The sequence below is a fragment of the Eublepharis macularius genome, chromosome 2 (assembly GCF_028583425.1).
Source record: "Eublepharis macularius isolate TG4126 chromosome 2, MPM_Emac_v1.0, whole genome shotgun sequence".
In the NCBI taxonomy this organism is placed as follows: Eukaryota; Metazoa; Chordata; class Lepidosauria; order Squamata; family Eublepharidae; genus Eublepharis; species Eublepharis macularius.
In genome coordinates, this window is record NC_072791.1 from 137083953 (window position 1) to 137110587 (window position 26635).

Sequence of the window (26635 nt, forward strand, 5' to 3'; positions counted from 1 at the left end):
CCAACACCATCCTTCCCAAATTATTGTAGCTGGCAACATCAACAATCTTCTCAGGCTGTGATACCTCAGGGAAGATTTAATAGAAAATTTGCATGCTAATGGCTTAAGCTGGAGGAGAAGGAGGGGTTCTTTCGGGAGAAAATAATGTAGGAATTTATCATGGACATTATTTCTATCTGGAATTCTGACTACAATATTTTTCCCCACCCTGTTTAGGAGATATTGGGGCAACTGAGAGTTCAAGAATGGCACCTTACTTTCCTTTGCTATATGTATTTTTCCTACTTACAATGTCAGTTTGTTACATTACTGTTTAGGCTTCTTGTAGAGAAATATGTTTAACTTTTATGGTAGGTTTTTCTGACAGACACTTATATGGCTACAGAAGTCTCCAATCTGAAGAACCTGATGGACACTTCTACTAAAGCAGAGACAGAAGTCTGCAATTAACTTCCTGCCTCTCTAGGAATAATGGATCTACCCATTCATCAAAATCATGTCCTCTGCCTCCAAGAGACAAGAAATTGTTAGATGGATATGAATTTTCAATTTCTGAAAATCCAGATTTTTATAATCCTAACCATTTGAAATTAAATATGGAGTGACTAATTAGCTACAACACCACAGGGGAAGCATCTGCACTTGCTGTAACTGACTGGTAGTAACAGTAGTATAGTTATCCTGCAAAAACTATTTTAAGTTACAAAATAATTCCTTTCTTAACTAATTTTCTTGCTTGTAAAATAAGAACCAGCTTCTGAATCAGCAAGTCCTACAGAGCCAGAATGCACACCGCATGCAGACATATGATTTCCCAACTTAAAAACAAAAAAGATGCTGCAAGAGACTGCTTACTGGGACTGGGAGGTGGTGCTTAGCCCTTTCTCTGGCAACCATTTTCTTTACTCATAATATCCCTTCCTCACAGAGGGGAAGAGGTATAGGTCTCACCTCTTTTCTCCTGCAGGGAAAAGAAAAGTTGAGAGGCATAATTTTGAAAGAAAAACAAGTTTGAGAAAAGAGGGTTTAGTAGCCATTTCAAACTGCTGCTTCCCATTGCTTCTTTTTTTAAATTAAAGAAAAAGCTGGGTGTTCAAAGTGCAGACATTGATGTTTTATCAACTGGCAGATTTCTATGGGTCTTGTTCATACAATTCTCATATTTGGGGATGGGTGCAGGAAGCAAATGAGTGTATTGATGTCCCCAGTGGGCTACTATTGGCCTCTTCACAAAGATTTGTAAAGGCATAGATTCCTAAAGTGTAAACATCACAAACTGGCATCTGAAACACACACATGCGTCATATAGGAATAATGGTCAGAAATGGGACTGTTTAGGAGTTGCTGTTGAGTCTACATTGAACAGGTTAACTGGGCTTCTTAAAGGGCATCATGAGGAAGAGTTCTATAGTAAGACTAGAAATAGGGTTGCCAGGTCCCTATACCCTCTCAGTGGGAGCTAGGGGGGCACCTGGCACTTACCTCATGCCTCTCTTTTTTTGTGCACACACAAAGCATGTGCAAGCCCCCGTAAGTGATGTCATCACACCAGCTATGGGTGTGCTCCGGTGCTCTACGCAGAGCAAATTCAGCCCATTTAGGGCCAAAAGTGACCCCAGAGATGCGTGGGAGCACTTCCACAACTGGCATGATGTCATTTCAGGAAGTGACATCATCACACCCCACCCCAAGTGTGCCTAGTGCATGCTTTTTTTGGTTGCCAGGCAATCTCTATGGGTTTGCCACCTTCTGACGATCTCCAGCAATCAGCAATGGGGCAAATCCCTATGAGACTGCCCGCCACTGGTAGGCAACTGGGAAGCCTGACTAGAAAGCTAGCAGGTTTCCGAAACAATGGCTCCTCTTTCAAAGTCTCAGAATCCAAGTTTAAGTAACTATTGCTTTAAGGGCACAATTAACATTTAAACTCAAGTACTTAAAACCAGTATTTATGTTTATATGGCTGAAGTTCTTTAACCTGAGGCAACTCAAATTTGCCCTTGCAAACTGCCTGTAATAAATCTGTTTGCAGCAGCAGAACACTTGCATACAGTACACAGTTATACTATTGTATTAAACAAAGCCTTTCTATGTGCACAAAGAATAGACTGTGTGCACAATATGGCTTTATTTTTGAAGAGTTTGTTGCCTAAAAACATCTGTGCCAACTTAAGATGAGTCACTGATATGAATATGCCCAGCATCAAGCAGAGTACAGCCAAGCAAGCCAGGATTACAGCGTTCTCGTAAACAAGCACTGAAGTGTTTAAAATGCCTGTTCACAATACTTTCTGTCTTCTTAGTGGATGCTCTCCATTTTTAAATCAGCAAGTTTGACAATTTCTATTAAAATAATTTCTGTTTGCAAGCCTAACAAATCAGTTAATTTTTGGAAAACATACCAATATGTCCCAGCACCAGTTTAAAAATGAAATAAATTCCAATATATGGACTTCTCACTTAGAAAAAAACCCTCTCAGTCACTATTTTGGCAAGAATTTAAGGAATTTCCAGTCTGGTAAGGCAGCAGCTAGTCCAACTTTTGGGGAACAATTTAAAGAACAGAACCAGCAGGTTTCCAGACACATTTGCTTTAATTGTTTACTTCTTCAAATTAGGCCTCCTGACATGAAATACTTCGTCTGCTTATGTGCACAGGGAGTTGGGTCAATATATTCTAACAAGCTAGCACTGCATAAACAATCTAAATGACATGACAGAAGAGGAATAATTAGCTGCTGCAAGTTACAGTAAATTCCCCCAATATATTCAATTTTTATGCTGTACATGCAGCCCAAAATACCACATAGGTTACTGGAGGCAATTATCAATACGGATGGCCCTAATTATCCATGATGCACTAGCCTACATGCTAGACTGTACACAGCAAACAAGCCCTGTACACAGAAGCTGGTTCTCTGTATTGTGGCAAAATTGGCATGTTCAACATTTTCTATACAGTACAGTACAATTATATTATTTCCACAGCTTTGTGTACTTGGCATACAGACCCATCTATTTTAAAAATACCAAGGAACCGTTTTTGATCAGCTGTCTATCAAGCGGTTTAGGTGCCAGAAGTTCTATCTAATGTTTATCCTATTCTTCAAAAAAAGCTCAAGTTCTCCACATGGTTCTTCACTCCCCATTTTATCCTCAGAACAACTTGTGAAGTAAGTTAGGGAGAGAGAACATGACTGTCTCAAAGTCTCCATGTAAGCTTCATGGTAGGGGGGATATGAATCAGGACTCCTCCGTTCTTTTCACATGGTCTAGCTACTATACCACACAGGCTGTCTTCAGTTCCCAAGGCCCCAGTGCAATGTATCAACAGCTAGAAAGCCATAGCTAGTTCATACCTTTCAGCTATGTTAATGTGTACCAGTACAGAAAACTGGTACCTCCAGTCAAAAAAACAGGTAGTAGTAATGTGAAAGACCTCTGTTTGAGACCTCAGAGAGTGACTGCCATCCTGAGTAGACAACACTGCTGTTATAACAAAACTACAATGACAAAAAACTTAAATTCTGAGATTAAACCTTATATGCAAATATAGAGAACATGTCCTCTAGAAAAGAAATTCAGAAGCCACAAGTAAATTGGTTTTATTTAGAACAGTGGGATGCGAGTCCTGTGACACCTTAGAGACCAACAAGATTTTCAGAGTATGAGCTTTTGAGAGCCAAAGCTCCCTTCTTCAGATACATTTATTTAAGCTTCTGAATTGAACCAGTGCAGCCTACTTGCCCTCTTGTTTACAGAATTGTCGCCATAACTGAGATGGGTTTAGTTTAGTGAATGGCAAGAACCGGTACCCCACAATACAATTCTGAGGTTTTACCTAGGTTAAGTATATGGAAGTTGTTCTTTGGTGCAGCATATACAGGACAACAGCAAATAATTTAAAACTATGATGCAGAAATGTGTGGATGCTCATGCTGGCAAACTATCATTAAACAACTTAACCACTAACTGAAGTTCAGCTTTCTTTTCCAAGAAGGGCAACACCATATATTCAGTTGATAACAGTAGACAAACCGCTATCAGGAGACAAAATTACTATCTTTTCCAAACAGCATTTTTAAAAAGTATTATGTCCTAGTGAGAATACTCTGGTGTCTTCCCATTGCCTTGCAAGCATGAAACCAGAAATGCAGAACAATGTCCAGAAGTCACTGAACGGAGTAGGCAAAAACCTCTTTTTCACTTAGTAGCCAATAAATTCACTTATCTAATTCTCAACATGACCCCATCTATGAATACTTAAATCAAGAGACTAGAGCCATGAACAGAGAAGACAGATCTTTCTACATACTTGATAAATGCCCCAGGAATGCAGAAAAATCCAAAATTTAAAAACATTGAGGGGTTAACCCCCCCAATAATAGAAGCACTGCCTGTACCTTTAAGAAGTGGATACCCTCTGGGCTCTTACTTGCCACTGCGGGGGATGCTAGACAGCCACAACAACATTGCCAACCTTCAAACCATGGTTGCTGTCAGTAAAAGGGGGGGGGGGAGCACAACTCTTTCCAGAGGTATTTTGGCTCTCCTCTCTCTTGTCATGGAGGGAGGACTCATCAGGGACAGGACTGAAAGCAGCCACTGGGCAATTTGATACCATGCAATTTGTGCAACTTAGCCAGGTGTGGTGGTAGCTATGACTTGATTCTATACATCTTGCCTGGGCCTAGTGGTAGGCTACATACAAAGATGGAAACAACACACTGAAGAACTATACAGAAGAGACGGAAGGATGACAGATATTTTTGAAGAAGAGTGCTTTGATGAAGAACCAGATATCTTACCAAGTAAAGTAAAATCTTCACTCAAAGCAACTGGGAGAAACAAAGCACCTGGAGTATATAGAATACCAATAGAGCTATTTCAAGCTACAGAAATGGAGTCCAAAATCTTAAAAGAATCTGTCAACAAATATGGAAAACAAAACAATGGCCCACAGACTAGAAACTCTAAGTCTAAATTCCAATTCCAAAAAAAGGGGATGCCAAGAAGAGCAGTAACTATTGGACTATTGCATTAATTTCCCATGCAAGCAAAAGGATGCTCAAAATTCTACATCAAAGACTCTTACCATACATAGAACAAGAATGCCAGATGCTCAAGCTGGATTCAGAAAAGGAAGAGGCACTAGAGATCACATCACAAACTTACAATGGCTAATGGAACACACCAGGGAATTTCAGAAGACAATCATCTGGTGTTTTATAGATTACAGCAAAGCTTTTGATTGTGTGGATCATGAAAAGCTATGGATAGCGTTAAAAGAAATTGGAGTGCCATAACATCTGATTGTTTTGATGCACAACCTGTACTCTGGACAAGAGTCAGGCTAGGACAGAATATGGGGAAACAGAATGGTTTACAATTGGCAAGGGTGTCAGACAAGAATGCTTATTATCTCCCTACCTGCCCAACTTCTTTGCAGAGCACATCATAAGTAAGGCTGGATTAGATCAAGAAGAAGCTGGAGTAAAAATTTGCAGAAGGAACATTAATAATTTGAGATATGCAGATGACACCACGTTACTGGCAGATAATAGTGAAGACTTGAAACAGCTACTGATGAAGGTTAAAGGAGAAAGCGCAAAAGCAGGATTATATCTGAACATCAAGAAAACAAAAGTAATTACTGAGGAGTTACACAATTTCAAAGTTGACAATGAGGAAATTGAAATTAAGATTTTCTATCCCTTGGCTTAATCATCAACCAACAGGGAGACTGCAACAAGGAAATCCAAAGGAAACTGAGACTTGGAAGAGCAGCTGTGAGGGAGCTAGATAAGATCCTTAAAGATAAAGATGTCTCTCTGGGGACCAAGATCAAGATAATCCATACTATGGTATTCTGCATTACGATGTATGGACGTGAAAGTTGGACAGTGAAGAAATCTGACAGGAAGAAAATTGATTCATTTGAAATGTGGTGCCGGAGAAGTGTGGATACCTTGGATGGCCAAAAAGACAAATAAGTGGGCACTAGATCAAATCAAGTCTGAATTCTCCCTAGAAGCTAAAATGACAAAACTGAGGATATCGTATTTTGGTCACATTATGAGAAGACAAGATTCTCTGGAAAAGTCAATAATGCTAGGAAAAGTAGAAGGCAGTAGGAAAAGAAGACCACCTAAAATGAGATGATGTCTTGACTCAATAAAAGAAGCAACGTCCTCCAGTTTGCAAGATCTCAGCAAGTCTTTTAATGACAGGAGGTTTGGGAGGTCTTTCATTCATCGGGTTGCCATGAGTCGGAGACAACTTGATGGCACATCACACACAATCAGGCCCAGCACCAGTCACCACACTAGTTACCAGAGCAACCTGCTACTGCATGACTTTTGCAACTTAGCCAGACTTTTCCCGGGGGGTGGGGGAGAGCAGGGAAAGCTGAAAGCCAATGTGGTGCAGTGGTTACAGTTTCAGACTAGGATCAGGGAGACCCAGATTCAAATTCCTACTCTGCCATGGAAGTTTGCTGGGTGACCTTGGGCCAGTCTCTCTTACTCAGCCTAATCTACCTCACAGGGTAGTTGTGAGGATAACGTGGAGGAGAGGATAAAGATGTGTGGTGTTTTGGGTCTCCGTTATGCAGAAAGGAAGGGTATAAATGAAGTAAATAAATAAAGCTGAAGACTGGTTGGAGTAGGTAAAAAGATTGGTTGGTGAGCAGGAAGGAGAGAAGAAAGCAGGGAATGGGTAGAGGATATAGGCTCTGCTAGGAGGAGAGGAAGAAGAAATAATGTGGGGAAGGGGATACAGGGAAAAATGAAGTGACCCTTACAAGTCCTTGAAGGTTCCACACTTGTCTGTAAGAATGAGCCATTAAAACTGGAACTATGTATTTTCTTTCAGGAAAGAAAGCCACATGGGAGTGCTTAAACTGGAGGCAAACTGGAATCTCAACAGGAATCAAGTCATTACTTGCTACTTTGGGGATCACAAAACTAATTTACTGTGCTTCAGTCATATGCTAGAGGCCTTCAGCCATTACTCTGAACCTTACCAGGCAAGCCCCGTAAGAAGGGCAAGATAAATCTTTTATACAGTGACTGCCAGACCTGTACATACAAGCCTATAAAATGCTTAAGCTGTCATCTATCTAGTTTCATCTACCCTTTAAGAATATTATATATTTTATTTTCATAAGAAACTCTGCATATTTTTGAATGCCTTATCACACATGGTTGCTCACATTTTATTTGTAAATGGTGCAAATTGCTCAACAGATCTTTTATGCCTTACACAAATGTTTTCCTTGTTTTTGTAAGATAGCCATGCTTCGATAATTACCATAAGGAAGTGTGTACTACAGCACCAGTTCAAAAGCTTCTTTGATGCAAGCCCTTTACGCATCAGAAACAAATCTACAACACTACTGCCATAAGCATTTACCCTCCACTGTGTTGGCCCAAGTCTCTACTTCTTTGGCCTGTAACAGGACAGAACTTCCACAAACTCTTGAGTGAGAATGGCGGCGGCGGCGGGGGGGGGGGGGGCTGTTTACAGAGTAAAAGGAGTCTGAGCAGGAGAACAGACAGGAGTAGACTGTTATGTGAGTTATCTCACCTTGTGCCAGAACTATGCCTTTCTGAAATCAAGCTAGCTGGCCATCATAATTCATGATTAAAATTCAATCAGACACAGACACCCCTGCAACCATTATCCTAAACATAGTCCTGCAAATATCCCCCTAAAAAACAATTCTCACTCAAGAGTTACTGCAACTGATAGTACCTTGACTCAACTGAGATGCTCCAATGTAAAAATATTCACGTCTTTCTAGATAAATATAATATTTAGGTTTACCATCACTTAATTTTTTTAAAAAGGCATATATGTTCTGGTTTTGGGTTGCAATCCCTATAGTGAATCACTACTTACTTACCTTTAAACTTAGATCGAATATTTGCCAGTTCTTTGTTTATTCTTTTTATTTCTGCCTCTTTGCTCTTACCTGAAAACAAAGAAGAATCCAAATCAGAATACAATACCTTTTTACCTATAATAATACAGTCTTATAACCCTGAAGAAGCTCTTCAAAGTAGTAAAGAAATACCTTTTTTAACATGAACATTTCCATTCATATAACTTGGCAGTTTACTGCATGGCTGGATACAAGCCAACAGCAAGGTCAGACAGTTTAACTGAATCAGAAAAAGTATCAGCTAACGCACAGCCATGTTAACGGGGTTCTTCTGGTGAAGGGGTTTGTTACATGTCCTCCAACCACTAAGTAATACTATCCAATTTGGCTTCCACTGACTTGCCACCTGTGTATTATTTAATACTAACCTTTGTAGGCGGAATGATCCGCTAGTTTTCTTCCTGCTGTCAGCCTTGCATAGACTTGTGTGGACTCGTTTAGGCCAGGAAGGGTTCACAAAAGCTTGCAATTCACTATTTTGTCAGTTCTAAGTTATTACACTATTGCTTTTTTCCTACTGACCAACTGCTGCTACCAACAACGCTTTTGATTCTTACTTGAGACATGTATTGCCATCACCAATAGTTCAACAATAATCAAAAGCATCACTTGAACAATATATGTTCATCAGCAAAAGTGACACTGCAAAACCTAGACCTTTCATTTTGCATTAAATGTAAACTCTAAAAAACAAACAAACCAGGAATCAACTTATCAGTGTCCCAGTGGTCAAAACCTGGGGAACTATCATTGTATGGGTTGGAGGAGGGAGTCCATAAAGCAACAAACTTTTTTTCACATACACATTATTTTGAGACTAAGCATTTGTGAGAAATTTATACCATTTTAATAACTATTTTAGTTACTTTGTCTCTATTTTCTTACATCAGGAAGAAGGAAGCAAAAATGCTTATATGAAGAATAACTGTTTTTCACTGAAGATTAAAATACTGACCTTCAAGAATGAATAATTCTATTTAACAAAACTTGTGCACATTTCCTTTCAAAGGTCATTTAGATAACCAGAAACATCCAGTGACCATCTTTCTAAAATGTTGCCAGAATGAGCAAAGTAGGATATAAAATAAGAGACAGAACTGGATTCACGCTCAGGGATGTATCATCCCGTTCCATACCCTGCAAAAAATCCAGATTCCTGAAACCACTATATACTTCTCAATTTGTCAAAAACTGAAATTCTAGGTTCTTCATGTGCATGAGACTAGAACCTCACTTTATTTTAGTACATTTCCAAAGGGATTTGCTATAGTGGATCCTGGCTGGGCTCCAGGTTTCATGCCCTCAGGCAAGAGAACTCCCACAGGGCTACACTTTTTCCTTATAAACACATAGAGAGGAAACACCACTGTCACTGCTACACTCCAGGGAAAGCAAGAGAAACAAATACACTCCGTTTTTTCAGGTGCATTTCAGGAGCTCTATTCTTCCCAGGCATGCAGATTAAGATCAGGACCATTTTCCCAGCCTGAAATGGCCCTGGGAATACAACTTCCTCAACAAGGGACGCTGATATAGCCATAACAGTACACATGCAGCACCCAATAGGGCAAATGTTGGCTCCCCAGGGCCATTTCAGGTTAGTAAAATGTTGCCTGGGGAAGTCCAAGCCCTTCCTCCCTGTATGGTGGTTCTGGTCCCCACATGTCTGGAAGTTATGGAGCTCTCAAAACAAGCCTGTGATAATCTACCCCAGAAAAGTGCAACATGTAAAATCCCCAGTGCTTCTCAATTTCCTCCCTGTTCACACAGAGAGAAGCTGGATGAGACGTTGTGCCTCTCTAGCACTGACATCCACAGTGGCATGGCACATTTATATGGGTTTTCTGCAATGAATTTGTGGAAAGTTTTCTATGTTGAGGTTTCTGATGCCTTCAACAAAACATGAACTGACTGAGCATGTTTTGACTTGTTTAGTAAACAAATGTTTTTTAAAAGTATGTTATGTTAATTTTATGCCCCAATAGCAACAAGTATTTTTGCTGAAACATCTGTTTGGGAAAATCAGGTGTGATTTAAACAATAAAGAACTTTCTGGAACTATTTACTGCAATAATTTACCTGTAAAAATCTGGAGACTATAGTATGTCCTTCCTTTACATTGTTTAAATTTAAGCAGAGCTGGAGACATGAAAACTGCTGACACACTAACTTTAGCATACGCAAAGTACTGTGCATGCTATGCTATGGATGTGGTTCTCCACTCATTTTTTTCATCAGAATTTAACTCCTGTCCATGAAGCACCTTGAATTCATGGCCACGGAAAGGTACATCACTTCCATTTTTTTGTTTAGATGAAACTGGTTTCAAATTGATCTATAAAACCAAAGCTAAAATTCTAATGTATGTGTCCTCTCACAATATCCCTCCCTCTCTGTAACCACCAAATGGTGAATTAATTAATCTGATTTTAAAATTTATGATATGTATTTGTGTTTTTATTCCCCATTCACAAATTCATACAATAAACATGTACTCTCTCATGATTCCTAGGGGAAGTTTCCTGAAAAAAACTACAACGCTGAAACTATCAAGCTTTACCTAAAATGTATTGGCAATGGCATTTGTTAATTGTAGCAAATTTTACAGAACAATGAATTTTGAAAGTAGAAATTTTTGAACAACTGGAAAGACTGGAAATTTTTCTGTCTATAGCAATACAGTGGCAAACAACCAGTAAGAGATTGCTGGAATGGTAATGGGCTGCAGAACAGTAGCAGCAGCAGCTACCACTCCTTAGCAAACAGTTATAATCAGCACAAAATGCAAAATACATTAATGGCAGGTATGCAGGCATACATGACAGCATGCAGTAAGTCTTCACTAGGTAAACATGCAAGGCTATGAAGAAAAAACAAATAGGGCAAAATATGATTATGTAAAACTAAAGAGTAATCTAGAAAATTCTATCAACACTTCACTACTGTAGCAATTAGCACTCTCCCCGGTTTTATATATTAGCATTGTGTTCTCTATCCACTAAATATCAAAGTCTGCCATAGCAACTTAGCGTGGTTAAATTCAGAACAATCCATAGTGAGTGTTTGTATATGAAGACTCGTTAAGAAATACGAAGCGTCAAAAAGGCTACACTTTGCCCCCTGAGAATCATGTTCATAGACAACAACTTCCAGAAGGATAGGAAGCAGCTTTCTTATAACATGTTAGCTTAACTGTTAAGAAGTCCAGCTTGATAGTACAACTAACTGCTCCCTCATGCCTTTGTAGTTCATTTTACTCAATCTCTGCTGTTTAGCTAATAATCTTTGTGGTGTGCTCCCCACAGATGACAGTAATTAGGGTATCCTTTTTAAAAAAAAAAAAGATGGCTAATTCCTTTTAACAAGCTACTAAGTGCATGGAAATTCATGCGCAAGCAAAATTCAGCTTCTAAGCTAGGCTGCTTGATAAAAGGTAGTCTGGGAGATCCCAGTTTGAATACCCACTCTGCCATGGAAACTTGCTGGGTGACCTTGGGCCAATCACACCCTCTAAGCCTACCTCACAGGGTTGTTGTGAGATTAAATGGCAAAGAGGAGAATGATGTAAGCAACTTTGAGTCCCCAGTGGGGAGAAAGGCAGGGTATAAATGAAGTAAATATATATTTAAAATAGCATCAGTTGTATTATCTTTTTTTTAATTGTTCCTTCCTTTGGAGGTTTTCCCTTTTATTGCCCTGTTAACTTTTAATGATATGGCCAATCAAGTTTTTAATACAATATATGCCCTGGGGAAGGCAAAAGCCATTCACAAAGATGAAACACTGGCCTTCAGGGCAGTTTCTAGGCCAACAAAATGCTATGGTAGCCTAAATTCTAAGAAGATCAGCTTCATGTCAAGCCTCACCTGCTGGGGTTTCCTCCCCCTCTTTTGCTTAGCCATTTGCCAATTTTAACTGCAGCCAACACAGCTGAATGTGGTATTGTGCATGAACATGGCTTAAAATCACAGAAAGCAGCTTGTGCCGCTTGTGAAGTACAATTTCTCTTGAGTCACTCCCAATTCAACATGGAAAAGGAACAGGAGAGCTGCCAGAGTCCAGGCCAAGTCTGATAAGAGGGTTAAAAAAAATACAGCCACCAAGCAAACAGATGCTTATTTAGCCTAGTATGAATCACAGCAAAAATATAATATCCAATCAAAGACAAATGGAACCATGATGAACTGTGAACTAGAGTGAGCTCTTTCTCAGGGCACTTCATAAAAATTCTATTCATCAGCATGTCTAGGCACTTCTGATAGAAAGTTTATTACACACATGCTTTTAATCTGAAACGATGGTGGGATAATACTCAAATCAACTTTCCATGCAGTTGCCTTGGCCATATCAAAGTGAAAATAACTGGTGAAGGGGAGAAACAAGGCCTTTTCATGAACAAATTCCTTTTTTATAGTATTACAAGATAAAGTGTACTAATAATTCATACTACTCAAACATACTAAGTAACTAGCAGTCAAGCATACTCATGCAAAGCCTTCCCATGAAATGAATTACACACTACTACAGCATGCCTACTTACAATGTAGACAAAAAACTGAACATAAAAGGCTGAAGAGCAGAAGCTCAATAGCTGAACTCATGAAGATGCTTTATTCTGAATCAGATTATGAATCAATCAAGGTCAGTATTGTCTACTCAGACTGGCAGTGCTCCTCCAGGATCTCTGGTGGGGGGCTCACTTACAACATGATCCTTTTAAATGGAAATGCTATGGATTGAATGTGGGACTTTCTGCCTGCCAAGTAGATGCTCTACCACTAAGCCATGGCCCCTGAATTCTCTCCAAAATTGTGACTAGGTAAAAATCATTTGCCATATCTGGTAATAGCTGCAATCTAATACTCTGTACACTATTAGTACTTCCCAACTGCAGGCTACTATATTCAAAATGACAACTGCTTTGGAAAAACAAGCCAGGCTTTGACTCTGTACAGCTGGAACCATTTCTATTCCACCTCCCACAAAGCTTGAAGCATCTTACAAATGTGATTTTAAAAAACACAATGAAACAGCTTCCCTAAAATTAGCAGTTATGCTAGATGATGGATGCAATCCTACCAAATTTAAGTATGTCAGTCCCGTGGGATTTTTTTAAAAAAAGGCTTAACTTGCATTGCTGGACTGACAAATTTCTCAAAAAAAAAAAAAAACCATTTAAAGCAATGAGCTTTGCCCTTCCCATCCACCTCCCTCTAAACACTAGAGGAATATGCAGCAACATATATCCTCAAGGCTCTATCAGAAGATTCTCTCTCCTTTCACTTATCATTTATATGGTGGTGGAAAGTCATCGCTGACTTATGGCAACCTCTACTGGGGTTTTCAAGGCAAGAGATGTTCACAGGTGATTTGCCATTGCCTGCCTCTGCATAGCAACCCTTGTCCTCCTTGGAGGTCTCCCATCCCATTCCTAGCCAAGGCTGACCCTGCTTAGCTTGCAAGATCAGGCTTGCCTGGGCTATCCTGGTCAGGGCATCACTGATACAATGAAGTACAATTTTAGAAGTCCAGCACCACGGGGTAAAATAGAAAACTATTTTGTGCTAGCATAGACCATCCCTCATCTATTCAGGCAGCTTCATCCATCCAGGCATGAAACACCATTCTCATTTTCATTGTAGGTATCTCATGTGGATTCCAGCAATTTGATGAGTAGCTGACAGTTAGGGGATGGCCACCACTCTGAACCATCATACTCCTCCTTCACACAGTAATACCAAACAACAATTATGCTCTGGCAGACCACAGCAGAATCTGTTTCTGTTAGAGGAATCAGCACTTTGGGTAGCTCCTTCTAGATATTTGTTTATCTAGCAAATGAACCAGAGAAGTATTATACCAAGGAGCCATGCAAATAAACTGAATTAATCTGGCAAGCTCAACAGAGTAATATTTTATTATGAAGGCCTGCTGGTCACACCACAGTTCTAGGCAACAAACTAAGGTATAGGCCCTAAAGAGCCAAAACCAGTTGGGACAAATGTTTATGATCGTAATACTGGAGGCTCCATGTGGGATTTGACAGCAGAATGCACCAAGTTCACACCTCACAAAAGGAAGATCATCTTCACCCCAACAATGGCCAGTTTTTCAAAAACAGTACAGAAGAATAGATAAAATCTTTGCACTAATTATTATGGAGAAATGCAAATTAATGCAGACAGTTTATTCTACTGTCTGTACTTTGCTTTCTATCAAGGATGGCATTAATTGGATTTAAGGAAGCCTCTTGTCCAACAAAAACCTCAAAGTTATTCTCTTTCCACTCGCCTATTTGTATGGACCAAGATTGGCATTTTCCCCCATGAGCAGCAAAAAGGGGTGTTTTTTTATTGTCCTCTGCCAGCCTAATAATATATTGCTTTCCCTCTCTCTTTCAAGACTATTATATATGCAACATTTAGAAACACTGTGGATAAAGTGGGATCAGAAACACATAAAAAAGTGTGGCACATGGGACCTTAATACATCAAGGCTGAGAACAGATATGTCAAAAGTCATGCCTTGCATACCAGAAACAGGGGATTAAATAAGAGGCAAGAGGAAGGGAATTGCTAGAGGAAGAAAGCGGCATAGAAGCCTTACTGTTTGCCTAATGAATTCTCAAAAGCATGTGTACACACACCTATCCTGCAATTATGGAAACAAAGTGCAGAATGCTGCTTTCTCAGCATAGACATTGGATTATTTTAGGACAGAGTACTGCTTCCTGTAAACAATGAAATACACAGCAAATGTGAAGCTTACAAGTTTTTCTGTCAAGAAGGGCCCTTCCTAGGGAGATGTGGAACCTGGGAGGAGATCCACTTACCTCCCCCATCCTTGTAAAACTTCTTTCATGAATGTTCCCCAAGCTACTACCTATCACCCGGGCAGGAGGTACTACATGGACCCTCCCACCCAGATGACTGGCAACTTTGGAGGGAAATTGTGGACGTCTGCAGAAGTTGCTCTACCCTAGGGATTGCTCTACTTGACAGTGTGAGAAAATGTATTGAATAATAATGTATTCTGCATGTATCACCTCAGGTTACAATTTGCCAGTACACTACAGAGAGTTTACATAGAAACTAGCTGAACAAAGTACCCATAGCTATGTTACCTAGCGGGCTACACTGTGTTTACTTTTGATACTGCAGTTCAAGTAAAAAGTTCAGCTTTAAATGGTAAGATTTCACTGATAATCTCCTAGACTTCCTAATAAGGGACATTACTGCCTAGTTTGAACAACAGTATTAAGGAGGGGGAAAGGGTAACTTTTAAGCAAGTAACTATTTCTTTTAAAAGGGCCAAAATAGAAATTTTAAACAGATACCAATCTTCAGTTCTAAGGAATGAATCTAGGCTGTTGTACACATTATGATCACTATAGCTAACGCTCATGTTATACCAGCACTTCCTACAAAATACAGGTGTGTGTACATACGGAAGTGTTTAGGGTACTCACACATTCGAAAATTCTGACTGGGGCAAGGATCCTAGATACAGCCATGTAGTCACAATGTTTTTAATCTATTTGGTGGGCTTACAAAGCATAAACATGCAAAATTAAAACAAATGAGACATAAATCATTCAGCAACAGACTAGAAGTATGCAACCTTTATTATTGTTATTGTTGTTTATAGTCTGCCTTTCTCACTGTGGTACAAGGCAGATTACATACTGCAAGTAAATATAATATAATCAATAGGTAGGACATTAACAGAGCAAAAATACAATATGATCAACTGTTAGGGCATTCCGTGAAAGCAGATACAATAGGGTATGGTAGCCGCAAATTTGAAAACTAACAGAAAACCAAGATGAAACCTTTCTGAATTAACACATAATTAATATGACATCTTTAACAAAGTTGAACCACCCAGTAGGAGTGTATAAACATCAGCAGACAGTACCCAATAACCTAAAATGGCAACCTAATAACCTAATAACAGCAACAAAGAAACCCATTGATTCAGAAAGAAAACCACAGAACAACAAGAGTAAATGCAAACCCCAAAATCTGGCACTAAAATCATCAGCATTAAGAGGACAACTAAAAGACCATGAAAACTGGGCTCAGCCTCTTTAAAGGCCTTCCAGAAAAGGATCACCTTCACCATCCATCAGAAGGTTAACATTAACTAAGGCAGGCTGGTCTTCTGAAGCAGAGAATTCCACAAACTGGAGACTGCCACTGAAAAAGCTCTTTCATGCATGCCCACCCACCTCACTTCACTCAAGAAAGACACATAGAGAAGGCAGTTCCTTAGACACATTTAACAATTCATAAGACATTCATACTTAACCTATTTGTGACAGAAAACTATAGAACACCACCAGCATTACTTACCATAACCATAACACACAGATCTGCCCCATTGCTAATCACATCTCTTGTAACTTGTGATAGATGACCACAAAGTAATAACAGAGATAATGTCCCACTAGAAAAAACCATCCTTGTGGTCAAAGTCAGATGAACTGATGAACTTAGTGGGGCAACATACAAGTAACATTTCACCCACCATTGATCCACCACCCTTTGCTTTAAACAAAGCCTGACATCTCGAGTTATTGTGGTAGTGTCGCACGTCACATCATATTTATATATATTCAATACTACTATGAACATGCAACAATATGTGGAACTGATATTTGATCTAACACTTCTAAGTTCACCCCCCTGCCACATAATGCTTAGCATATGAACTACATCACATCCATTGCTGTAAGATGTTGTCCAGGCACTGGGCATGCTGGTTATAGTTAACAAACATCACATTCAGATGCCCAACTGGAAAGGCTTATCCTTAATAAAAGGAAGAACATGAGTTCAATAAAATAAGTACACGTACCCCACCTCATGAGTGTAAGTCCCTACACATTTCTTGAAGACATAGTATTAAATGATTTAGAGCACACTCAAGTCATTTAAAGCATTTAGGATGCCATATATTAAAACTGACTGTCTCCCAACTCCTGCTGCAATGTAATATTTGGCTTAATTATTACTTTAAAGAATTATACAAAGTGTAAATGATGAAGTACAATACTATAGACCATTGTTTCAGAATTAATTAATGGAAATGCACATATCTAGTTTACTGAAGAACCAGGATAACCATGCTATATCCCTAGGCTTTCGTTTTTATAAGTTCCAGTCATGGAAAAAACATCTTAACAAACAGAAACTTGCAGCAGAGCCAAGCTTCTTGGATCCACGTCCTGGGCTTCATTTTGACAGACAATGAGGAGAGGCAGTGTGACTCAGGTCATCAGACCTGCTTACAATTTCAGGTTTATGCAGCTGCAATGGCTCTCCTATTTGCCTGAGATTAGCTTTGCTGCAGGATTATGAAGCATTTCTTCAGCTAATCCCCTTAGAGCACCATCAATGCAGGAGACATTAACATTTTAGAATATTATTCAGCAGCTCAAAGTATCTCCACTTAGTATGGAAGACTGGAGACTACTCTCTCAACACACACCTTAGATGAAGAGCCCAAATTTAAACCACATTCCCACAGAAGTTTATCTTACTATGTCAATGAGGCAACACTCAAAGTATATACATTTAAGTCTGCAGCCTTAACTTCAAAATATCCAGTTCTTTGTGAAATGCTCTTTTAATAAAATGTGAGGGTGATAATTTAAATAATAATTACTAATTTAACAATAATAATTTAAATAATTATATATAATAGTTGCCTATCAGACTAGGCAAAAATGCCTACAACGTTTCTTCACCTCAGACAGTTGGATAATAGACCCCAGTAGTAGTCTGGAATTCTACCATAAAAGCATGTTGTTCAGTAGCCCCAAAGCTATTTCCAAAGAGTCATTTCAATTAGCAAGAAGTGATAAATACACTGAATCAACCTATCCAACGGCCACAGATCATTTGGGGACTTTGATACAGCCACAACTAGTCCAAAAAGAACGCAAGGATCAGCCTAGGCGTCACAGCAACAGTAGTGCCTAGTTAGCCATTATCCTGTCAAGTCTCCACAGCACTAGGGCTTTCAGACGCCTCCTGCACTGATACTTGAACTGACACAGGAGCTAGAGTTTGGAATGCCTGAGAGTCAGATGTGACTTATCTGGTCACCTTACTGAAGTCCAAATAACCAAATGTAACTCTCCCCAGGTTCATCATGTCTGATATACACAGCCACAGAACATCTTCACATACATTTTTAAAGATCCAGAGGAGTTAGTTGTGTTAGTCTGTAGTAGCAAAAATAGAAAAGAATCCAGTAACACCTTTAAGACCAACCAACTTTACTGTAGCACAAGCTTTCGAGAATCACAGTTCTCTTCTTCAGATGCATCTGAAGAAGAGAACTGTGATTCTCGAAAGCTTATGCTACAGTAAAGTTGGTTAGTCTAAAAGGTGTTACTGGACTCTTTTCTATTTTTGATACACTTTTAAAGGACATCATGGCTGCCTAAAGATATGCTGATGTCCTATGTCAAGTCTGTGATACTATAGCACAGTTGAAAAGTGATAATTCAGTAATTTGTTTGTATTTAAAGGCCCTTCCTAAACCGAAGCACTAAACTGTAGTTTACTTGCATGCATGTAAATCCAGCTCTGCTTCACATTGTTTAATATATGCCTGTAGAGTACATCTGTTGGCATAACTGAAAGGCCATTAAACATTCTTTAAACAATGTACAATTCTTAACACTGGCCCTCTCACTAATGGCACTTTGCTTTGAAAGATCTCCTGAAGACACCAGCCATGCTACTCAAAGAAGATTAAGAGTATTCGTTAGGTGTACAGCAGATAATTTGTAAAGCCTCAGAACAATTGCAAGCTTACCTACACACAGAAACTGTGCTAACAGAATTAACTGACCTCCTAAATGTTTGCAATTAAGCCAGTGCAATTCAATTTTTGTTTGCTGGTTTCTGAGCTTGCCAGGCAATGAATTTATTTGGGGACAAGATTTGCAACACTTGGTTAATCAGTTTAGAACAGACTTGGCTAGACCAATTTAGTGCATACATTTTAAGATCATCATTTTTGGCAATTAATTTAAATACCAATGTCCCAGGGTGTACTTTGGTGATAACTGATTTTTTTCCAAAAAGAAATAAATACAGCTAAAGAAGCAAATGTAGTTTTGCAAACGCTACCTAGCTACTGCTTCATGCTGTTCTTCAATAACAAATTCACTCATAGATTTGGATATCCTAAAGAAAACGGGAGGATCCTCTTACCCCTGGTCACCTGCCTCTGTTCTACTTGCACTTACACACACCTCCACCCTAGTGGCCACAACACATTTCTTCCCTACGTATCTCACCTTCCATAGTTTCTATCTTCTCTAAATGATAAGGGTTATAGATATATTAAACTGACACATTTATAGATGTCTGTAATTTAACCTATGCAAGAAAAAAAGCAACTTATTAAATCAATAGCAAAGAAAATAGTGGCTACATTACTACCATATCCAACCCTCCCCCACTCGTCTCAGGAAGAAGCTCTCAGGATTTCAGGAGGTGCAAAAACAAGACAGACAAGGAGGAGTACAACAAAAACAGGATTCTAACCCCCCCCCCCAAGCCAAACTTCCTAATCAGCCCATCGCCCGCAAAGCCTCGTAATCAGGGCTCCTCCCTGTGAGACCAACCGGAGTTCGCGCAGCACTCCCGACTCGGAGAATGAATGGAACTTCCCCCCTTTTGCTGTACGAAGCAAGAGCTCTTTCCGAGGAAGAGCAACGCTCAGCCATTCCCGCCGCCTAACACGCAGATAACAAACTCCAGAGACGAGCGGGATACCACCCGAAAAGGACCCCCCGAGACACGCCAGACCCCCCTCCCTGACCCACGAAAACAGACATCGCTTGCCACGACCCGTTAGGTGCCCCCCACCCTGCTCAACGGGAAGGGAGCCGCCCGCGACTCACAGTTCCTGATGTCGGAGATGAAAACCGCGAGCCCTCGCATGCCATCGCCCTTCGACACAGCCGGCATCCTGACAACAAGACGAGAACGCTGTACCGCGATGGCCGCTTCTCGCTATAAGGACCTTTAGCCCCTGAGGCCGCCTCTCCTCCCACGCCGCGGCCGCTCCGCCCCCGCGCAGGCGCGAACGTTTTGGCCCCGTGCCTCACAGTCTGGACTGCGAAGAGAGGCCGAAGCTCCCCCTAGCGTGCGGAGACCGCTATGGGAAGTAGGCGCCTCGCCGTGGAGGGCGAACTGGCTCTGCGGGTGCAGCTTCATCACAGGCTGCCCTCCTGTGTGTACTTACAAGCCTCACAGAAGTAGGGATTTTTCCTTCGAGTAAACATGCATATTGTTGAGCCTGCACAAACAAATGTAACAAAGCTTACTGCTGAGTGAAGTTTGAGTTGGTCTTTAACTAAAGATCTTTAACTAAAGATTATACAATATTTCTGCTTTGGGACTTTAATTTTCAGTGCACTAACCAACTCAGCTTCCTGCCATTTTTACCTTGTAACCAGTGGTAACACTATGGGATGTAGCCAAGCAAATTTAAACATCACTTGTAAAGGCAGCTCTCAATGGCATCAAGCAGATCAGAATGCTTTTCTCTGAAAAAGTGAATATCCACTTTTAATCACCCTCAGTCTGCACACCTAAATTAAAGTTGCAGTCCTGTGCCTAGTGCTTTAGGAGTAATTATAAGTGAACCATACTTCTTATTAGTAAGTACAAAGAGGTGACCTGCAAGGATTTGTGAGAGGGCAACTCATTTCTCCATTTCCTGGTATTTTCCCTGCTATTTCCAAAAATTTCTCGTAGCCTCTTCCCTTTTCCTGCTTCCTTCTTTGCTTCCTACCCATAGCTTTTATCTGCCAATCCTTTTCCAGTTTTCTCTCCCCCTGGCAGCCTCTCTTTAAGAAAATTCAGGCAGTTAATGGGCCATGTCCAGTGGGGAATAAGCAGAGATGTGCAGGAGGGAACCTTACTTTCCCCTCCTCACACTATTTCCTGTTTTCCTTCTTCTAGTGGCTTCCATATTCTTAACTTTCCTTGCTTCCTCTCCTTTCCACCAGCTAACTTACTTTTTATCTGCCCCCACCTTCAGATATATTTATTATTAATTTACTTCATTTATATTCCACCTTTCTTCACAATGGGGACCCAAATCATCTTACATCATTCTCCTCTCCTCCATTTTATCCTCACAACAGCCCTGTGAGTAAGATTGCCAGGTATCTATACCCTCCTGTTTGGAGGGGGAATCGGCCACTTACCTCATGCCTTCTGAGTGTGTTTTCATGCTTGTGTGAAGTGCATGCGTGCTCCCGGTACTTGCACAATGACATCACTTACAGAAAATGACATCATCACGCTGGCCACAGTGAAGCACAAGAGCATGCCAACAGCCAGCGCAATGACATCACCTCAGGAAGTGACATTGGGCAAATCCACGGTCAAATCCACATTCACCCATTACCCACATGTTTATCGGATATCTTCCGTTTGCCTCCAATCCGCGATTTTTTCCTCTTCATTCACATTCCTGCTTCCAATCCGTGTTTCTCGCGCGTCCGTCCGGTCACACGGCCGCTCAAAAACCGCTTTTTGGGGTGGGACCTTTTTTCCCACCCATTTTTTTTTATTTTTTTGAGCGCACTTTTCCGTTATTTCGATCTTGCCTTATAAAGAAACATCATTGAAGATAATGATGCCTCTCTTTCCCCCCACTGACAGCACTGATGGCTCTCTCCCATTTCTTTTTTGGAAATTTGGAAGCATGTGGGAAGCTTTCGTGGGCATTTCCTATGCAGGACAGTTCAGTGCCTGTACTTTACTGAAGTTTCACTTCCTTGGAGTGTCATTATTTTGATATTTCGTAATTTCGATATTACAGTAATATAAAATAAAAAAAATAAAAAACAGTAGGAAGTTTCGCGAATCCGTTCTGAGGATGGATTCACCCCAAAATGATTTTTCAAACTACCAGATTTGATTCAGAAACAGCATAATCAATAAATCCAATGCTATGAAGTCAAAAACAGTCTTTTGCAGACTACGGAGCACTTGCAAGTTGAATCAGCCAATAGGAACTCTCGGAACAGCCGGAGAGACAGGGGGGTGGTTTTTAAAAAAACAGCATAAATTGCGCATTGGCCCGTTCACGGCCACCGTGAAACTCCCGTTGAAAACCTGTGACCACATATTCGGAAGAAATGCGAATGAAATGCGTCTGTTTAATGAGGTAATGTGACCGGCACTCGGGATTGCGTGGGGAATGCGGGGAACATGCGACTTAGAATGAGGATTGGAGGCAAATGGAAGATATCCGATAAACATGTGGGTAATGGGTGAATGTGGATTTGACCATTGTCATGTCTCATCAGAAGCGCTCGCAGTGTGTACTTTCCCAGTTTGCCTGCTAGTGGCGGGCGATCTCTGGGGAGCTTGCCCCCTCCCACTGATCACCAGCAATTGGCAGGCAATGGAGCAAACCCCAAGACCATAAACAGGTTATTTTATCCGTTACTTCTGAGAATACACAGATGACATGTGTCTGGCCATTAACAATAGTAGGCACCTAACAATAGCGGCTAGGGAATATGTTGGGTACTCTCCAAGCAAGTGCAAATTGCTTTTTCTTTTACTCTCTTGTAAGTGATGCTAATAAGACTTCCAAAGGAAAGTTCTATTGTAGGTAGCTTGGTCCAGCCCCTGATCATTAGGAGAAAACACACCTCAGGTTTGCCAGTTTTGGCTTCTGTCAATTAAGATCTCTTTATTGCCATTTATTTACCAACTGTATTTTTAGACTACCTTTCATTACTAACTGCTCCCAAGCCAGTTGCCCCCTGTGGACACTTGTGGACACTAACTTAGATTCACCTGAAATCGTAACCAATTTGGGGGGAATTAAGCTCAGTGTCCAGGGTGGGGGGGGGGGGACACTCTTCTTGCTACTCTTCCTGGCTTGCTTGGAAGATTGACACATTTGCCAATGGGAGAGGAGGAACAGAATGTGTGGTTTAGGAAACTTTATCTGAATAGGGAGCATGCAAGTTTCAAAGTGCCTCTATTAGGCTACCTGTAACCATGAAACAAACACATCTTTTTTTCCAAAAAGGATTTAGATTTTATTTAGGGAAACAGGAGTACAGGAACCAAAAGGCACTTAGGCGTAAGAATAGTGAGATGGTTGTGTTCAGAAGGATGTGCAAGTAATAATTAAATGGGAGCAAAAAAAGAAAGTCAAGCCACTGGCTGAGCAAAACTGCTGTGCTGGGAAACAGCTAGGAGAAGGAGGGGAAGAACAAGGGATTTAAAGAAGCTGAAAGGGGAGAGCTTTGGGAAAATTAAAAATGAAAAGTCCAAGCTCAGTGAAAGAGAAGGGATGTACCTCTCCTCAGTCTGCTGAGATAGGGCTGGTTATTTAACCAAAGGATGACAATTCAGAGGGCAGCGCTTATGTCCTGGGGAAATGGTGGAATAATAGGAGACTTAGGCAGAGATCCCCCAAAGTCCCAGGAAAATAATAAAAGGTAAGGCACTAGGGGGATGCTTCTTCATGGCAATAAAATGTTCTGAAGTTCCAGAAGGAAAAAAATTGAGTTGGCAGCCTCTGAACAAGCAGAGGGGATGAGACTACCATTGGCAGATCAGCAACAGTTATAGGAGCTAGGACAAAGGAATATCAAAGAAATGATTGTAAAATACAGGGATTTGGGATGAGTCTAGGATGACTATGGTATCCTGACTCTGATAGGATTTGTTGTTGGTGGTGGGGTCTTCCCAGGAGGACAACAAAAGATGACTGTATCCAGGCAGGGGAATATCCTGGGTAAACAAAAGGCCTGGCAGGGTAGAGGCCCTCACCCATGCTTGAGGTAGGCTGGAAGGAGACATTCTGGCAAGGTCAATAAGATCAAGGCTACCTGGTAGTTTGGTGGGAACTAGATTTTGCACTTAGAATGACTTGCTGAAATTAATTGATAGATCAAGCTAGGCACCCAGTTTTATGAAACCCTGCAGCAAAAAGCAGACATATGCCCATCAGTAGGTCAGTCTGCTGCCTAGGGTGCTGGTTGCTGTTAGCAAAGTAGCTTGGTCAGCACAGCTAGGCATAGGACTGTGTGCTGATGAGATAATAAACTCACACTGTGTATTTATTTTAGTAGAGAGAGTAAGAGCCCGTTTATTTAGGAACTCCACTCTGGTTAGAAAAGAGAAGAGTCGTGTCTAATCTAAGCTGAGATGCTGGTGGATAGGCAAGTCTTGCATCCTTCATGGTTGCAAGATGGAGTGCAGCCATGCACTCCATCTTGCAACCATGCTAGCTAGGAAGAAGGTGGAAGGAAGGAAGTCCCTGAGAGTAGCAATCTACAGATCAAAGGAATAGGCCAAGTAGCAGGGTGGGATGCACATACCTTGTCCTCTGTACCTCTCTATCTCTATAGTATATCCCCCCTCTGAAACCTGAGAAGGAGCAATGTGAAGTCCTTCACTTCTTACAGCTGCTAGGGATGCCAGGAGCCCCCACCTGCTGCCCCCCACTTACCTGGCCAGTAAGAGAAAGGCACCTTGGGGGAAAACGTGTGTACATGCTCCTGTGCTCCCCTGGCCTGCCAGAAAATGATGTCATTTTCCAGCATGACAGAGGAGCTACAGATTGTGCCAAAGCACAGTTGAGTAAAAATTCGCTCCAAATGGGTGAGGTTAAGTACCTCAGTTCCCACCTACTCCCAGCCCCCTGCTTTAGTCCCCAAGAGACCTGGCATCCCTATTTACTGTTTATTAGCATAGCCTAAGTAAAGCCATGATCTCACCTTGTCCAAAACAAAGCACTGCTAGCTCATGAAATGGCTGCCAAGATGGGTACGAACAAGGAAAAAAACAAACACGATGTTCGTTGTCTGTTGCCATCCATGAACAGGGATTCATGAACATCGACGAACATAACATGTTCATGAACATATTCATAGTTGGAGGTTCATGGGAGCCAGAACGGCCCCCTTAGGACTTAGCTGAACTTGAGCTGGGAAAAGCAGAGTCCATAGGTCTCCTCCTTTCACGTCATTTTCTCTTCACAGTGGCAAAAACTGGACTGTCTGCTGTAAGCTAATTGAGGAGTTACAAACTGACCTTCCCAATGTCCAATACCCACCAAATTTGCAGGGAAAATAGTCCTGACTGTCCTCTGAAGACCCCCCAAGTTTTAGAGAGATCGCACTCCAAGAAAGGCATGATCCATGGGTCTCCACCTTTCATGTCATGTTCTCTTCACAGTGGCAAAAACTGGACTGTCTGCTGGAAGCTACTTTGAGGGGTTACAAACTGACCTTCCCAATGTCCAATACCCACCAAATTTGCTGGGGACATAGTCCTCACTGTCCTCTGAAGTCCCCCCAAGTTTCAGAGAGATTGCACCCTGAGAAAAGCATGATCCGTGGGTCTCTACCTTTCATGTCATTTTCTGTTTACATTGGCAAAAACTGGACTGTCTGCTGGAAGCTACTTTTGAGGGGTTACGAACTGACCTTCCCCAATGTCCAATACCCACCAAATTTGCAGGGGACATAGTCCTCACCGTACTCTGAAGACCCCCCCACCAAGTTTCAGAGAGATTACACCCCAGGAAAGGCCTGATGCATAGGTCTCCCCCTTTTATGTCATGTTCTCTTCACAGTGGCAAAAACTGGTCTGCTGGAAGCTACTTTGAGGGGCTACAAACTGAACTTCTCAGTGTCCAATACCCACTAAATTTGCAGGGGAAATAGAACTGACTGTCCTCTGAAGACCCCCACCCCCAAGTTTCAGAGAGATTGGCCCCTGGCAAACCCATGATCCATGGGTCTCTCCCTTTCATGTCATTTTCTCTTCATAGTGGCAAAAACTGGACTGTGTGCTGGAAGCTACTTTGAGGGGTTACAAACTGACCGTCCCAATGTCCAATACCCACCAAATTTTCAGGGGTCATAGTCCTCACTATATAAACTGTGATAAGGGACTTAATTGTTTATTAGTCAATGTTTGGTGAATTGTGATGGACAATGGCTATAGACAACAAACTCTTTTGATCTTTGATCATAGTCCTCACTGTCCCCTGAAGACCCCCCAAGTTTCAGAGAGATTGGACCCTGGGAAAGCCATGATCCACAGGTCCCTCCCTTTCCTGTCATTTTCTTTTCACAGTGGAAAAAACTGGACTGTCTGCTGGAAGCTACTTTGAGGGGTTACAAGCCAGAAGGAAAGCCAGAAGGAGTTCAGACAGAGTTCAGACAGTCCATGCCTATGTTGCCAGGGGAATTGATTGTTCCGTGGTGTTCTGGGAGATTTTGGCAGGGAAAGGGTTAATAAAAGCACGATATTTTCGTGTTTTCCTTTCAAAAATATTGTTCCCTGGTGTGTGTAATGCTTCCCACTTTTTTTTCTGGCACTAGCATTTCTTTAGTGTCCATTCTGGCCCGTTCCATGTTGTTCCGGGACCAATTTGGCAAGGAACAGGTTAATAAAAGCATACCACTTCAGTATTTGCACTTCTAAAATCTTGCTCTGCAGTGTCTGTAATGTTTCCCACTGTTTTTTGTGGTACTGGCTTTTCTTTAGTGTCTGTTCCGGCCTGTTTTGTGCTCTTCCTGAAGTGTTTTGGCAGGGAAGGGGTTAATAAAAGCATACTACTTCAGTGTTTTCATTTCTAAAAACTTGTTCTCTGGTGTCTGCAATGCTTCCC

General features: G+C 41.1%; 1 protein-coding gene across 4 annotated transcripts in view; it reads right to left on the reverse strand.

Moving 5' to 3' along the window:
- AP2A2 (adaptor related protein complex 2 subunit alpha 2) overlaps positions 1–19995 on the reverse strand; it is a 79272-nt gene extending 59277 nt beyond the window's left edge. For all 4 annotated transcript variants that reach the window (XM_054970505.1, XM_054970502.1, XM_054970503.1 and 1 more), the window contains exons 1-2: positions 19872–19995; positions 7907–7975 (exon numbers count right to left, since the gene is read on the reverse strand). In XM_054970505.1, the coding sequence (XP_054826480.1) occupies positions 7907–7975; positions 19872–19938 (136 nt within the window). In that variant the 5' untranslated portion in view covers positions 19939–19995. The remainder of the gene's footprint in view (positions 1–7906; positions 7976–19871) is intronic.
- Between the last annotated feature and the right edge of the window lie 6640 nt (positions 19996–26635).